Source organism: Uloborus diversus, chromosome 7, assembly GCF_026930045.1.
Source record: "Uloborus diversus isolate 005 chromosome 7, Udiv.v.3.1, whole genome shotgun sequence".
NCBI classification, from domain to species: Eukaryota; Metazoa; Arthropoda; class Arachnida; order Araneae; family Uloboridae; genus Uloborus; species Uloborus diversus.
In genome coordinates, this window is record NC_072737.1 from 167,432,985 (window position 1) to 167,451,007 (window position 18,023).

At 33.7% G+C, this 18,023-nt stretch overlaps 1 protein-coding gene across 3 annotated transcripts in view; it reads right to left on the minus strand.

Moving 5' to 3' along the window:
* The window catches only part of LOC129225966 (uncharacterized protein KIAA0513-like), a 62,781-nt gene that overhangs the window by 22,975 nt on the left and 21,783 nt on the right, over positions 1-18,023 (minus strand). For all 3 annotated transcript variants that reach the window (XM_054860533.1, XM_054860534.1, XM_054860535.1), the window contains exons 3-5: positions 10,362-10,643; positions 5,380-5,473; positions 255-399 (exon numbers count right to left, since the gene is read on the minus strand). In XM_054860533.1, coding sequence (XP_054716508.1) covers positions 255-399; positions 5,380-5,473; positions 10,362-10,643 — 521 coding nt within the window. The remainder of the gene's footprint in view (positions 1-254; positions 400-5,379; positions 5,474-10,361; positions 10,644-18,023) is intronic.

The window sequence follows — 18,023 nt, forward strand, 5'->3', positions numbered from 1 at the left end:
CAGGTCTGCTTTTCAACAATGCAAACGGAAGTTTGCAATCGATCCGAACAAATACATCTTAATTCTGTTTTTAAGTATAATTTCCCTAAAAATAGACAAAATTTGAATTGTTTGCTTGTTTTCACTGATAGCGGTGAAATAAATCTTTAAAATGATGCCTTACTTTTGAAGTTTGATTAACCAGCAAGGAAGTAATAGTGTAATAATATACTTTATGATGAGAACAAACGAATATTATAAAGATTTCAACTCACTTTCATGATAGAATGTGAAACACATGTTCATGATTGATTTCGCCGGCGAAAAATCATCTGCTTCAGCACATTCAAAGAGGACTATTGCAAAATATTGCACCAAACTGTAAAATGTTGACTCTTTGACTAACTTAGTGTGCACTCTCTGAAATTTTAAGAAAGGAATGATTTCAACTCAAAGGCTACATATATACAAAAGAAATATTTTTTTAAATATTTAAAAAAAAAACATACATTGAAAATATATTTTTTAATGAAATATTAAATAAAAAGTTCCAAAAACACAACGGCTATAGAAATAGGTAAAAAAGTATAATAAAAATTATTATTATAATTATAATAAAATGAATATCTAAAAAAATAAAACATCATAAGAACAGATTCAAGTTCGCATGGCGCTATAAATAGATTTAAAAAAAAAATCGAAGTATTGGAAAAATGTATATTTAAAATGTAAAGAAAAAAGATGTCACATGTCTTCTATACAAATATATAAAGAAAATTTAAATAGTTAAAAGAATAAAGTTCAGATACTCTTAAAAGACTAAAACGTTAAAAAAAAATTAAAGCTCAAATCACTCTAAAAACTTATAAAAGATTTATATACATATTGTCGGACAAAAAAAAAAAAAAAAAAAAAAAAAACTGCATGGCATGTGAAAAATTAGAAAAGAGTGCAAATTTTGTTTTCCATGTGAATGTTTAATACAATGATGGTATTGCTTCCATAAAATACAGTTGCGGGGTTAATCTCAATCACACTTTGTTCGAATTAATAGTTATCCACTCTTAATTATTCCGAAAAATGGAAAAAAAAGCGGAAAATGCAATGTTTAAGAAAACGTGGTACAATTTATTATGTACATTATTTCTGCAGTTAATGTAAGTCCTACATTACTGCAGGCATAATGCATACATTTAAGGGAGGGTGGCCGAAAGCGGGTAGGTTTTCGAAGAATGCACAAAAATTGTAGTTTCTGGATTTTTATCGCAAGAATTTCGGTTTTATTTCCTAGCAGGATACTTGCACTTCAAAATAATAAGTAATTTTTGTATTATTTCAGACTCAATATTTATTTATTATCAAACATGACAAACACTTGAAAAACCCGCTTTGCCCTACAAGGGAGGCCAAAGCGGGTAAGCTTAACTAATTGTGATTTGGTACAGTTGCAAATCAAATATGAAGTTATAAATGATTAAATTAGCTGACTAGCTGCCAGCCATTATAAAAAATATATATAAAAGTTATACTTATTCAACTTAAAGTCAGCACATTAGCTTATAAGGCATAACTGATTAAATTTGTCTAATTAATTGCCATCATAAAAAATAACTTTAAAATCTAAGTCAACACATGTGTAGAGAAATTATGAATAAATACATAATTAAATCCTTCACCCGCTTCGCCCGACCCGCTTTGCCTGAAAGCACGTTTTTTATTTCAATAGTTATACCTTAAATTTAAAAGAGAAACAAACGAAATGATTATCGTAGCTTGTAGGTGGATGGAGTCAGAATAACGTAATATTATTGACAATAAAATAATAATAATAATAATAATAATAATAATAATAATAATAATAATAATAAGCTGGTCTTCGACTAATCACAAGTTACAAAACTTCATTTTTTTCACTGTTGCTTTGCTGAGACTGATAAAAACTCGGGGGTTTTCGGGTAAACACGACATACTGTTACAAATTCCGTAGATAGTAATTATTTTTGTGATTAATTTGTCTAAATTTGGAGTTTACTAAATTATCTGTCATCTAAAATTATTGTAGTAACGTAACCTATAAATAGTTTCTTGTAATGAATATACAGCCCCTATACATTCGGCTAAAATATACGGTCTCCCATTGATAAAATTTGTGAAGGAAAAGAAATTAAATAACGGTCTACGATTTTCGAGAAGCATTTGGAATCTTGTGGAATATTTGAGAGCTCTCTTTTCGGTGTGTATAAAAAGCCGTTACTCATGATAAAAAGTTCAGTTTCGAGTTAGTTTTTGCTTGTTAATCGTTGCAGCGGAACGCTGGAGAGCATTTATTGCTCTGTTTTGTGAAGCCTTTTGAGCTGTATTTTTTTCGTATTTGGAAGTAAATACGAGTGTAACCGTTGAGTTTACGGTGTTGAGAGATATTTGCTTAATTGCTGATGATTAATTTAGCTGTTGTTGACGCTCTTTCCTGTACATAGTGTAAATAAATTTCCTGAATTTTTCTCACGAACTGTGTCGTCCTTTCAAGAAAGTGGAAGTCGCACCGGATCCGTTACAATACGTATGCATCGCCACTGACACACCATGCGGGCCGGACATACGAAGGCCTATCCGGTTTGGGCGACCTACCCGCTTTGGATCACCCTCCCAGGTGGGGTAGATCCTTCACGAGCTGCGAGGAGAGCTTTGCAGTGGTCCCGCATAGAAAAAATATCCACTTTTAAATGTACTCCTACCTATTTTATGAAACCAGAGCCTAATAATGCTTTTCTGCGGTTTCATCTTAGAAGCAGGCTTCTGAAGCAATTTTGTGCCCATTATATGCGAACAATTTTTTAATCCAGGATTAATCCCAGCCCAATCCAAAAGTTATTGGAGGATAATAATTACTTCTAGAACCTCCGTAATATTTGGTGATGAATATTTATAAATGCAACATTCTGCAACTAGACGTTAAATCCCGGTTATCACAAATTTGCCATTTCAACTGCGCTTGCGCACGGACTTTGCTTTTTGGGCTTTCTGTTTTAAGATTTCGTGTTTCTTGTTTATATTTAGGCTTTGCTAAAGTCCCAATAAATTAATGAATGCGATTAGAATATTTTCACAGTGATTTCGGGATACATTATATGAAACTACGGATATGAATAACTGATAATCTTTATAAAGAAAAGAGAAAAATGACACTTCAATATTTATTGGTTTGGAAATATTTATTTAACGTAAACGTAAAACACGTTATGTACTTCAAAAATGATCGGAATATTACAAATATCCGTCTTTTGCGGATATTTTACGTTAGGAGTAAACATCTTAGTATTATACATTTGTATTGAGGTTGAGGGTTCGGCTTAGTATTGGAAGTGATGCTGCAAATCGATACGCTCTTCTGAAGTTAAAAATTTGGTCCTGAAAAGGGCCTTTGTTTGATAGAAAAATCAGATTCCGAATCCATTAATAATTAAGACACAAAATTCAATCTTTACCGAGGCGTAAAAACTAAATCAAAGAAAGCTTTGTAATTTCTAATTTTTATCTGTTCTTATCTCATATTAACAAATTTAAATGTTTTTCATTAGTTTGAGCAAGAGTTTTGAAATCAGCCAAGTCCGCGCGCAAGCGCAGTTGAAATGGCAAATTTGTGATAACCGGGATTTAACGTCGAGTCATCCTGCATCTTTCAAATGACAGAATAACTGGCTTTACGCAAAGATCTTGGTTTTAACGGATGCATTTCCTGTTCCAGTTGTAAATTTCAAGAATACACTCTCAGCTGGACTAGTTTGAAAAATGCAGGAAATAACGTGTTTCAAAGGCTTTTTCACTTTGTCATACAACAAAATCGGTACGTAAAATACATTTCATTCATGAATGATTTTGCGAATGATTTTAATAGGGAAGTTGCAACCTATTAAATGTTCATATTTTGGCTATTGGATATTGTTAATTGACCCTCAAAACTGAAAAATTCACCATCGCCGAATTTTAAAACACCGTGGTTGATTTTTAATGAATTTTTAAAAATCCACGCGCAAAAGTGCGCTCTTTTGAAACGTCACGAGCCTACGTCACAGGGCGCGAATGGGCAGCCTTCCGCCGAAGATCCCTTGTTTTCGCTAGGGACATTTTGAGCGCGCTGATATTTTTATTTTTTAGAAATTCAATAATCCTTTTGAGCACACTATGGAGACCGGATTCGTTAAAGCACAATCTAAATAATCTTCCTCATGTAACATCAATGATGATATTCGAATATTTCCGAGAGGATGAGAGGTTTAATGTTCCAGAGACGCAAGGAGTTAAACGCGAGGAGATAAGCCTTTTACGTTTCGTCTTCGAAGTCGAATGCGTGATCTTCGGCTTCTCCACTATCGGAGGAGCGCATGACGTCACTTCCTATGTCATTTGACGTCACAAGTGCTTGAACTTCAAAAATTAATTTAAAAAAAAAAAAAAAACTACTTATCGTATCGCAGAAATTTTTTCACCTATGATGTTCATACATGTTACTCTGTCATATAAAAATAAAATTGAAAAATCGAAAACTTCCCTATTCAGCGATATATATCGCTCTCCAAATATCGATATTTTCGATGTATCGATATATTCGCGAAGAGTTCAAAGTTTACCGGGGGGAGGGGGGTAAAATTAATAGTTCAGTGCACATTATACTGAAAAATAACACAAAATACAGCCAAGTATACTAAATGCAATTCTTTCTCTAATTCAAAACTTTCCCAGAGGGGGGTAGGGCGTGCAAATAATATAGCTCAATGCATGACAAAAGTGCTTCGCAACGAAAAAGTTTAAAGATTCTATTCATCATTTTGTTTAAATCTTTTAATTTGAGTAGTCTCAATAATTTGAATATACTTAGAACTGTATTTCGTATTGATGTCTTAGTTTATTTTTAATCATTTAATATCCTTTGCATTAAGACTTTTTACTTCTTAGTTGAGTAGCATTAAAATAAAATACTAGTAATAAATCTTTAAAGAATGTAACAAAAATTTAAATATTAAAAAAATAAATTTAAAAAAAAAAGCTTTTGAAATTGAATTATTTAAAAAAAAAACGTTTTCAGCTGAAAAGGCCAATTGACATACAAAAAAGTTGAAATATTAAAAAACAAAAATATGTAAGTTGCTTAGCTACATAAATATAGAAAAAATATATAAATTCTTAAAATGTATATAGTTAAATTATTTTTAAAAATGAAAAAGAAAAAAAGATGCAAGCTTACTAGGCAGCTGTACATATAAATATGTAACGAAAACTGAAATGTTTAAAAATAAATAAATAAGATGTCCTTGAAAATGAATTATAAGAGAAAAAAGATTTAAGCTCACATTGCTATTTAAATGTGAAAAGAAATTGAAAATAATTTTGAAGTGTCATTACCTGACCATTAACGCACCGGGCAAACCACAGTCGACCTATTTCATGTCTGCACAGCTCTCCAAACCTTGCCTTCTCTTCGAAAGTAATGGAATTGCTAGGAACAAAAGAAAGGAAGCAGTTGGTTAAAAGCTTAAAAAAAACTTTATTAACCCATTCAATGACCAGCCCGAAAACCCTTAACGCGCATGCCGCAGATAACGAAACGGAGTTGCTTTTTGCTACGTTGTAATAACACTTTTCTCCCCATTTTGCTATCGGTATTTTAATGTTGTTTTTGCTGTTCAGCTTGCATTCGAAAATCGCTTCGCTTTATTTGTTTTTAAGCACTGAATTAAATAGTGCAATAAAATACAAGGTTGCTAATATGTGCTGAAATATTCATACATTTACGCAGTACATAACAGGAAAATAGGAAACAATAGAGGATTGGACGAAAAGCAATTATTTTCATAACACTAATTATTTTATTGATTTATTTTTCCTTTTTGCTTTTATCTCAGTATATCTTTTTTTTTCTTTTACTGTTAAATGTAAGATGATCTATCTTTCAAAAGGTCTCAACAAAACATTCTTCAAACAATTGACTGATCGATCCAACGTGTGAGCAAGCGAATTGCATGGACAAAAACGCTTTAAGTGTGGGAATGATATTCTAAGAGGATAAAAAGTATTCTTCGGTGCCTTTTGATATATTGTGACACTTCAAAACGACCAATAAACACAGAGACATCCCTTTGATGGCAGGACTATGGTCGACTTTTATCGTAATTCAGGTGACTTTTAAATCCCTTCTGAATGCCTAGATATCAGTTACTCAAGCGTGGGAAGTATTTTAAAGATAAATGATTACAAAAGATCAAAACTTGCGGCTAATCCCCTATTTCCCTAAAGGATACTTTTGTGCATGCAACTAAAAGCCCCCAGCTGAGAGAGGAATAACTAGACCGACTGGGAGGTCTTTATTCTCCAAGGACCCTCTTTGCAAACATCCGAGCAAGTTAGTTCCATTCAAAGAATGGTCAGAAGGTTTTAGTGTTTTGTGGTCAACCCTTCCACATTATTTTCTTACAACAAAACAGTTTAGCTCAGAAAGGAATTTCAAAGCAAGCTTTTATGCTTATATGACGAAACATGTCTTCAGAAGGAAAAAAAAAGGAGATCTTGCAAGAAATCGAGTCGGATTTTAAATCTTTTTTTTAAACATACTTGGATAAATTTTAGTTAGTTTCATATGATTATTTACTAATTATGGCAATTTGATTATTGAAAAGAAACCAAATATTTAATTTATATTTTTAAAATCTCATAAAAGAAGGTACAATTAAAACATTGGAGCTATTTTAAGACAATAAATAAAATCTGAAAAAGAATGGGAGATAAGGAATGTTTCGTTTCTTATGAGTAAAGCGTATAACAAAAGAACTCAAGATATTATCATTTTATTCGTACTGTCGTATCTATTTTATGTTTTACATAGACAACTTTTACGTATAGTCAATGCGGTCGTCATTTCTTTTTTCGTGAAATAAAAAATATTCAAAACCGTATCACTAAAAATCCATCAAATGGTGCCGCGTATATAAAAAGATATAATTTGCGTTTCAAAATATCATGGTTTAAAAATAAATAAGTAATAAATAATAATAATAGTATACAAAAAAATAAAACGCGTAGTAAACACATTATAATTAAAAAAAAACATACTCGTACAAAATTAAGATATATAAGATAATTTAAAAAAATAATATTGCGAAAAATAAATTATAAAATTTGAGGATTATGAACAATTTAGTGAAGGATACTTGCGTAAGAAGGTGGATTTTTGATAACAAGAAAAACATATTTTTGTTTATTTGCTTTATTCAGGCATAGAAATATTGATAAATATGTAAGGAAATATTTTCACACTTGTTCATCAGGAGTTCAAATGCCAGAATGCTAAGAAACAAAGCTTCCACGAAAAGATAAAAATAAAGTGCCTGATTATTTGAAGTATTATACGTGTCCCATAAAAGAGTACTTGAAAAGTTAATATCTTAGTAAAATAAAATAAATTACAACAAGTTCCGTGAAATACTCTAAGTTACATCCCTTTTGTCTCAGAAAAGAGCTTGATTACCGCTCCCCTAAAAGCTCCAGAACCTAACAGAGAAGCGCAATAACAGGGTTCTGCCCCTGGAAGGATCGCCGACACATATTCGGCCGAAGCAAAAACTGCTAGAATCGCCGTGACGACACAGGATCGTCGAGGACAGTTAGGAACCATTTTCTTGCGACGAGCCTGAATCGGCCGGGGCAGTATTAACACAAACTGCACGGCCGATCCTGTATCGGCCGGGGCAAGGAATGGGTTAAGAAAAACACAATAACATTAATATACTACACTTAAATGAGCAATTTTTAGCAAAATTAAAATCGTCTGCAGCTCTTTTTTCATGCGAAAAATGAAGCACTCTGAAATATCATTGTATTTGGTTTGTTAGCTTTTCGCATTAAAAGGTTTGAAATTCTCCCGTTGACGTTAATGTTAAAATATTTTGAATTATTCATTTAGAGCGTTTGTTTTTGAACATGCTCTTCGTTAAGTCTCAACTCCAGAGCTCGAATACGCTACCTTGCGGTGACTAATAATACTAAAGAAAAAGGTAAAACATTTCATTCCACGTGTTTTCTTTGGGGTATATTACAGGCTTCAGACAGTTTGTGGTGTAATGTATTTTCAGAAGAATAGAAAAGAAAGCTTCCCACAAACACAATAAAAAATCGCTGTCATTCACTAAGCGTCAAAGCAAGTTATAAGTTACGGCATGCTTTTGTTTTACCCATAGACTAATAATAAGAGTAGACCGAGTTTTCTCAGACTTGCTGATGAAAAAAATTGGTTCATGGATACATCATGTGACTGGTGGAAGGCTTGGCGAAAACTTTGGCAGCATGGTTGCTAGATGGCAACATTATCTATAGTTTGGCACTCGACATGTATTTTAAGACGTAATGTGTTTTCATTATAATTTTTTTCCCAGGTGCAGAGATTGAACTGTTTTTCTTTTAGTTATGCATTATTTTGACATTAGTAATTAGTTTTTGATCATAGTTTTCAGTAACTTTTATTTCATTTGGAACTGCTACGTCAGCGTTGGCGTTAATGGAATGGCGTAAACGTTTTGCGTTAACGCAAAAATGCACTAATCGGTATCTTAAATTGAAATTGTAGGTAAAAATCTTACCGTTTGCCGATTCTTTTTGGGCGCTTGCATCTTTAATTGCTTAGAGAGTTATTGAAATTGACTAAAGAAAATGCACAGTACTATCTAAACGAAAAACTCACTATATTAACAAAATATTTACAACTCAGAATAACAAATTTACAAATCGGACTTCATAAAAGCTCATTCTTCCGTGTTCCATCAATTCTATTTATTTTATTTCTTGCGGGCGTTGATCGTCTGCTACGATCAACGCCCGCTGTTGCTAGGATATCCACCAGTCACATGGTTTGGTTTATGAGCAGCAAAAGGGTTGCCATGGTTCGGTCTACTCTTATTATTAGTCTATGGTTTTACCTTTTTCATCCGCCATTAGACAGTGGCTGCAGCGCCCCCTATAGTTAATTGGAGTTGCGAAGAGTTTTTCCCACGAAGCTTTTTTCAAGACAAGTTCGGGAGCTATATTTACTTTAAATTTTCCCATAGGTGTTAATAGTATAAATTTTTGAACTGTTTGTTTTGAACACTCGTTTCTGAATTCATTTTTTCTTTTTTTTTGTCAGGAGCCTTTTCGCACGAAGTTTTTTACAAGTGGGGATGTGCCGTTCATGAACAAACAGATGTAAGCGACCGATTCCTTACAATGAACGGTGCAATACAATCTCCTAAAAATTAACGGTTGTTATTTTGAACGGTAAATGGTTTCGAATTTGAAACATTGTATTGCTGATTTTTACACTTAAAACCGAATAAAATATTGTTTGGATTAAATTTTTTATTGATATTGATGTACATTTTTACTTTTAAGTAAGTTTAGTTATTTTTCCTTAGTTGTTGTTACTATTATTATTATTGCTGTTATTACAATCATCATGAAAATTATTTTTCGTTATTAATGTTGCTACTATTCTTGTTATAATTATAATTGGTATTGTTATCATTGTTGCTGTTATTGTTATTATAGTAATTGTTATTGTTATAATTGTTGCTGTTATTTTTTTTTGCTACTGTTGTTGAATAATTATTACTGTTATCTTTATTATTATTATTGTTGTTATTACTGTTATCATTATTATTATTGTTGTTGCTGGTGCTGTTATTATTATTTTTTATAGTTATTGTTGCTGTTATTGTTATTATTATTATTACTGCTATTATTATTTTTGCTGTTATTACTCTTACTGTCATTATATTACTTTTATTATTATTATTGTTGTTACTGGTGCTGTTATTATTATTTTTATAGTTGTTGTTACTGTTATTGTTATTACTGTTATTATTTCTGATGTTACTATTATTTTTATAGTCGTTGCTGCTGTTATTGTTATTGTTGCTGGTGCTGTTATTGTTATTATTATTATTACGGTTATTATTATTGTTTTTGATATTACTCTTACTGTCATTATATTACTGTTATTGTTATCATTGTTGTTGCTGGTGCTGTTATCATTATTTTTATAGTTGTTGTTACAGTTATTGTTATTACTATTATTACTGTTATTATTGTTGCTGTTACTGTTATTATTTCTGATTTTACTATCATTTTTATAGTTGTTGCTGCTGTTATTGTTATTCCTACTATTACTGTTATTATTGTTGTTGTAACAGTTATAATTACTGATGTTACTATTATTGTTATTTCTGCTATAATTGTTATTCTATTAACTGTTGTTTTTACTCCTGTTATTGTTGCTATTATTGCTGGTGTTACTGCTATCGTTGTTATCATTGTTAGTGTTACTGCTATCGTAATTATTACCAGTCGAAAGGACTTACCAGTCGCAAAAAATCTCCCTGACGAATTGCTTCATGAATTCCATTGCTTCCAGGGTGAGGTCGTCCGGCTGGCTGTCGTTGCTGGGGCTGGAGGCCCACGAGTGGAGCGAGCTGCCGGACCCGGACCTCCCGAAGCAGAGGCCCCGGCCGCTCTCCGGGAGGGACTCGGCGTCCGAGGAGTCGAGGCTGGTCGTCGACTGGCCGCAGGGGTCCGACTCGCTGCCGCCGATGCCCGCCGAGTCCACGCGGCGGAACACGTAGAAGGGGTCGCTCTTCGACGGCCTGGGGGGGAAAAGGCATTAATAATTAAATCGTTTCACAAAGGCATTAATCAACATTAAATCGTTTCACAATCCTTTCAAAATGGTTGTAAAAACGTTAACAACCATTCTACTACAGCCTTTATGAAACGAAGTTGGGTTTTATGCGTCTTGTAAGAAGAAACTGAAAGATGAGAACCCTTAAGTTTGTTACAACAGTCCACACACCAGAGCCGGATTTGTTGCCATAGAGCCATAGAGCAGAAGTAACAAATGCTACGGGCCCCGCACCATGAGAAAAAATTCCTGAAAAAAAAAACTACTTCCCGCACTTTAATCCGTTTAAATGTATCTCTATCTTTCTCCTTTTATTTAGATCTAGCTTTTCTAAATACACAGGTAAATAAAAATCTTATTTTTTTCGTTGGATTGCTTTCCAGAAATTTCTCTCAATTGAAGTCTTAAAAACGCAATTTTAGTTGATCTTTTGTTAGTGGAAGGAGAAAAAGCTCCGTTGGGTCAGAAAAGTTTCAAATCTGACTTAAAAATTACAATTTTAGGCAACGTTTGGAGAACGGAAAATTGGGTTTACTCTAGATTTTTTTTCTTTTTCTTTTTTTTTTTCCCAAAATGAAGTCAATTTTAAGGTAACTTAAGAAATTTAAGAGAGTTAGGGTCCTAAAACTTTTAGCTAATCAAGCCTAAAAAAAAAGAAAGTTTAGGTTGTTTGATAACAATAGAGGATAGGGGAAGGGGTTCTTTTTTGAAATTGTGTTCAAAACTGAAGTCAATTTCAGGCTATCTTTGGGAGGTTTGTTGAGGGATCGTTCCATGGTATAGCTGAAAACAAAATTTCAAGCTATGTGGGAAGATTAGAGAAAAGGAACTCCCCCAGAAATAACTCTGACGCGGTTTTAGATTCACTGGAGACGTCATCGAGGGGGGGGGATACGGGTTTGCTTCGTAAAATGTTAGAAACTGAATTATTTCAAGACGGACGCTATCTTTAGTTTTAGCTTTAGGTAAAGAAAGAGTGTTGGTTTGGAGCCTTTCCCCCCGAATGTTGAGAAGCTAGGCAAGTAAGTGGGTGTTCTCCTTTGGAATTTTTTTGAAATTTTCAAATCAAGATGGTTCAAGGGCTTTCTCCGGAATTTTTCGGAATTCGGGGTCTAACAATTTAAGCAATTTTTGTTGATAGCTGGAGAAGGAGAATGCTGAAACTCTTAAAGCACAAACCCTAAAACCACATTTCAAAGCTCTCTTTGGCGATGTTAGACAAGAAATGGGAAAGGATTACCATCCAGAAATTGTTTGAAAGTGGCTTTCTTCTTAAAGCTTTCGAAATTGGAGCCTTGAAAAGGTAATTATTAGTGATCCTAAAACCTCTCTGGTTACTTAACTTCTTGTCAATCTGTCACCCTCAAAAATCCACCCCCCCCCCCTCCCCGCGACACGAGCCCGTAGATCCGGCACTGTAAACAACAATGAGCAAAATTAAGAGATCATGATAGAAGAAAAGCAAAAGATTCTGAGACTTTACACTTATGCTGAGCGCAATAAATAAATTGGTAAGAGGATATTATTTTTTGATGAACTAAAATAATTATGGGTAGAAAAAAGACATTAAATATCGTTTTTATTTTTTGCCTCTGAGTGAGAATTAATTAAAAAGTTTCCGCCCATGCCCCGAACCTAACCCATTTCTTTTGCATCACCAAAGGTAGCCAAAAACTTTTTCTATTCAAACTTCTAATTCAGAAAAATTCAGGATGAAAATAGTTTAACATAATCAAAACCCCGCTAAAACTGCTTTCTGGAACTTCAGTTTCGAAACATTTCCACCGGTGTAATCCCGAGCTCGATCCCGTCCTATAACGTCGTCTAATAATGTGGCCTAAAAGTGTGTATTTCGGACTAAAATTTCGGATCATTTCGACGGGAGTGTACCTCTCCCCCTCGAACATTGTTAACGATGGTCCAAAATGTACTTTTTAGATTTCAACTTCGAAAACTTTTCGGGTTGCCTTGGAGAGTGCCTGAACCCCATCCCATACCGAAACGTATCCCGCGATGGCCTTCAATCTATCACGTTTTCACAACTTCACTTTCGAGAAATTTCCAGGGGATGGCTTTCGTGAACTCTGCCCCAAAATCACCAAAGAAGGTAAAAAAAAAAAAAAAAAAAAAAAAACTACCCTTTTCTGAGTATATAATTTCGAGAATTTTTGTTTAAAATTGTGTTTTTAGATTAATAATACGTAATAAACTCGAAAATTTTCCAATAGGACCTCCTTGAACACCCCTCTTCCCTCTCTCTGCAGCATCATTAAAGATAATCTAGTTTTATTTAAGGCTTCAATTTTAAAAACTTCTTGGAGAGAGTCGCTCTGAATCCAAATTTTTTCCTTTGATCTTACCTAAGATAGGATGCAATCGCGTTCTTTGACTTCAATTTCTCCAAATGATGATCTCCGAATCTTCTCTTCCTAATATCACCAGGAGTCGTTAGAAGTGAGTTTTTAGTATTGAAATATCGAAAATTTTCCGGGGGTAAGCCCCCGGACCCCTTATATCGTCCAAAAATTGCGTTTTTGGAATTAAAAGTTGAAAACGTGTAGTAACGGGAGCCCGAGGTTCAATATAAGAGGGTCCTAACCGTCGTAAAGCTCTAAAATTATATCTACATTTATGTATTCATGCGTGTTATAAGCAGGGTTGCCAGACATCCCGGATTTCAAGGGACAGTCCTGTATTTTGAAAAGAAATCCCGCGTCCCGGGGAACTTCCATACGGGACGGCTAAAGTCCCGTATTTTAGCTGATAACAATATTGTACAGAACGAGATATCATTTTAAGGAAAAAAATTAAGTAAAACAAAAAATGTGAAATAATGAGCAATAAGAAAATTATGTGGCAAGAAATTCCAAAATTGTTTTCGTTTTGATTTGGTTTGCATATTTTGTGTTGGTGGCAGGCGCCCTGGGTGTGATTTCCTTCTCTTCTGAGGTAAATCTTTCCTGCGTGTGTCCGGAGGCAAGGCGCTTGGATATGAAGCTTCTAAATCTATATACAGTAGAGAACCAATTATCCGGGAAGTTCGGGACCATAGCTATCCCGGATATCTGAATTTCCCGGTTTTCTGCATCGCTAAAAAGAGCTTTTGGCCGATTGTTTATAAAACTTAAATTACTATAATATTTGTAATACGTATTAAAATAAGAAGAAAACAGTTCGGAAAGGCTTATCAATATCGAAACATTAAAAATTACTTGTGAGAGAATAATTTAAACACCAAAAACATTAAGTTATTTAATAAGACCTGAGACCCTCACTTTCATTTTGAAAATTAAAGAAAAACACCAATTTTCGATGTTTTAAAATGAAAGAGAATGAAGGGAAAGGCAAGAAAAAAGTTTTTGAACATAAATGAGCGATTCTTCTACTATAGTGTATGAGAGAATTTGTTTTCATGAACGCGTTTTGTTTTTTCACTTTTTTTGTAAAGGTTTGGCGTTAACGATTATTGATAACTATTGCTTTTGCATTAAGTTAATACCAATTGATAATTAATTTATGAGTTCCTGCAGCCTTATTACAGTCTTGTGTTTAACGATTTCTAGATTCCACCATCAACTATTCGGACAATTCGAGAATCGCGGCGTTTCACGCGCTTTTGTGACGTCACTTCCGCTCTAAACGGTTTTAATTAAAGGCCATTAAATAAAATATTGCATTATAATGTGACGATATTCATTTCTTTAGTTTTCAGTTGGAATAAAACACAAAAAGTTCAGACTTACGAGTGTACTTTTTGGTTCAAGAAAATATTCCGGAAATTTTCCCCTGCGATTAAGACAACCCTTTGAAGTTCATTTTTGTAAACATTTTCCCGAGTTATAGATGAGTAATATGGTATTTATTAAGAAACCGCTCAATTTCTTTTAGAAATTTCAAAAAAAGAAAAAAGCTTGGTTTTTCAAAAATTGCCGAAACTGCGTATTTTTAAAAAATGGTGGGGAAATCGACAAAAGGTTGCCAGTTTTCTGGTTTTCCGGTTTTTTGGTTCCCGGATAAAAGGATCTGCACTGTATATATAAATGAATGTTTGTCTGTATGTCATCCATGAACTCAAAAACTACCTAGCAGATTTGGCTGAAACTTTCACCGTTTGTTATTTTTGGTACTGGGAATGTTTATAGACCAGTTCGAAAAAAATCCGATCGATAGTTCCTTTTTAGCCTATTTTCCCAGTAAAAATCAGAGAAAGAAGAAAAAAGCATGAAAGAAGGCTTAATACATCTTAAAAATATCCCGAAAAACAAAAAAAAAGTCAAAAATAAATAAAATAGTTAGATAAATATTGAAAAATTAAAAATTGGAAAGTAGGGTATTGAGATGGGGAAAAATGTCTGTCGGTCTGTCTGTCTGCCCCCCCCCCCTAATAACTTTTGAATGAATAGTCCGATTCGAACAAATTTTTTTTTGTTAGAAAGATCTCGGCGAGGACATCTCATTCCCATAATTTTTTGATTTAATCAATTTTTCGTTCAATTTTGAACAGTTCAAAAAAACTTAACATTAGCGCCTACGGGGAAATTCAAATCAAAAATAAATCTTGAACTTAGAAGCGAAGTGGCTTCAAACAAACTTTGTAGGGAAAAACTTTTGATAAAAAACATGTATCGAAAATATCTTTTTGATTTGAACAAGTTTTCGTTCAATTTTGAACAGTTCAAATCTCTTAACATTAGCGCCTAAGGGGAAACTGAAAGTCAATATAGATTCCGAACTTAAAGGCGGATTTACTTCAAACAAACTTTGTTGGAAATAGCTCTTGACGACCTACTCCCGACTCCGACTCCGAGAATTTAGGGGCACCTGACACCGACTCTGACTCCTGTTCCCGACAAGTAATCGGACTCCAACTCCCCGACTTCGACTCTGACTTCGTAGCTTTGGCAAACATTTATACACGGAGGACAAATGACTAACTCCGATTCTTGGATATTCGACTCCGACTCTTTTATCCCAAAATGAGATTGACTCCGACTCCGACTCCGCTGCTGTGGTTTTAACTGTGAAATAATTATTGTTGATATGATTTGTTTTTATTTTCACGCTAAAGTTTTAATTTAGGTATTTAGTTTTCGGTGAATAAACTCGAAAAATATGCGCAGACGATTTTTTTTTTTTTTGACAATGAAAATTATTTCTTTAAGTTGACATTTTATTGTTTTTTTTTTTTTATTTTGGTAAGTGCATTAATTCGTTTAAAAAATTATTTTTGGCAACAGGGGAAAAGGAAACGATTTTTTTTAATACGATGTATTTATTTTAATGAACTTATTATTATTATTTTTTCGTTTTGAAAGCTGTTAAAAAATTTTTTTAATGGAAAGAAGTGTATTAGCTGCTTTGTTTAAAAGGTGCTGCTATTTTATTTGTTCGTTTTTTTGAAGAAAAGTAAGGAATATTTTATTCCTAGAAATCAGCTTAAAATATTTAAAAAAATATGTTTGAAAAAATTGGCGATTTTAGCTATTTTTGAGAATATTGAGCAGGTACTAGAAAGTAGTACGGGTATACGGGAAAGTAGGCTCGTCTAGTTCTAGACGGAACTTCTTGTTTATTCTAATTTAAGTCACAATCCATTGGATAAATACGAATAAAATTATCGGCAGCAGAAATTAATTCGCGTGAAAGATCTCATTGATAAGAAGTGAGCTGTTGCCATTTTTCTTGAGTTTGAACAAATAAATTCTTTCTTTATTGTTTTCATGCAACGGGGGGATTTAAAACTTTTTCTATTTGATATTTTTAGCGATTGATTGATCTTGCAAACTGCGTGAGTACAAAATTTGAGTATAGTCACGGCTTCACTTGATACCTGGACCATAGACTAATAATAAGAGTAGACCGAGCTATGGCAACCCTTTTGCTGCTCATAAACCAAACCATGTGACTGGTGGATATCCTAGCAACAGCAGGCTACGATCAACGCGAGCGAGGAATAAAATAAATAGAATTGATAGAACACGGAAGAATGATCTTTTATGGAGTCCGATTTGTAAATTTGTTATTCTAAGTTGTAAATATTTTGTTAATATAGCGAGTTTTTCGTTTAGATAGTATTGTGCATTTTCTTTATTCAATTTCAATAACTCTCTAAGCAATTAAAGATGCAAGCGCCCAAAAAAGAATAGGCAAACGGTAAGATTTTTACCTACAATTTCAATTTAAGATACCGATTAGTACATTTTTGCTTTAACGCAAAACGTTTACGCCATTACGTTTACGCCAACGCTGACGTAGCAGTTCCGAATGAAATAAAAGTTACTGAAAACTGTGATCAAACCCTAATTACTAATGTCAAAATCATGCATAACTAAAAGAAAAACTGTTCAATCATCTCTGCACCCGAAAAAAAAATATAATAAAAACACATTACGTCTTAAAATACATGTCGAGTGCCAAACTATAGATAATCCTGCCATCTAGCAACCATGCTGCCAAAGTTTTCGCCAAGCCTTCCACCAGTCACATGATGTATCCATGAACCAATTTTTTCAGTAAGCTCTGTCTACTCTTATTATTAGTCTATGACCTGGACCTATTATTATGAAAATTGCTATATATATGTATTTTTCCACGGAGAAGGTGCATAATATGCTCATTGAAGCCACTCGCCACCAGGTGGCACTGCAGAGTAGCAACTTCTGCCCCGTTCCACCGATTGTCTTGAAAATCAGTATAATGATGTATTTTTTTTGTTGGCGTAGCAATGCGCGTCGGGTACAGCTAGTAATTAAATAAATAAAAACATTACTCTGCGCATTCGTCGTCAATCACAATGAAAACGATTTTTATACATAGGTAGTCGACATTTTGTGAGGTTTAATGCTTTGTTGCGATTGAATTTTTCAGATTTATCATGAACAGGCGTCTCTCCCCTCCCCCCCTCTTTTTCACTCCTAGAAATCTGTCCCGTATTTACTGTTCTTAAATCTGGTAACCCTGGTTATAAGTGCACCTCCCATCTCCATGAAGAAGAGCTATATTGTTTACTATATCATGCAAAAACGAGGACCCCTTGAAAACATTTGCTACGGGCCCCGCGCTGGCTTAATCTGGCTCTGCCACACACCAACGTTTTGGATGTCCAAACAAGGCCATCAACTAGTTAAAGACTTCGATCATATTTACTTAAACATTGGAGACGAGGAAGCAAAAATTTAAAGTTAGGCAATAATTTTTCTCGAAATTATTAGTTTTTAAAACACACTTAAAAATGAAGCTCAATGTTTTGCTAGGAAATTGATTAAATCTAGCAAAATGTAACTGCAACCATCTTATGGGTGATAAGTTCCACCGTAAGTTGGTGCTTTTGCAAACTGGTGACTAC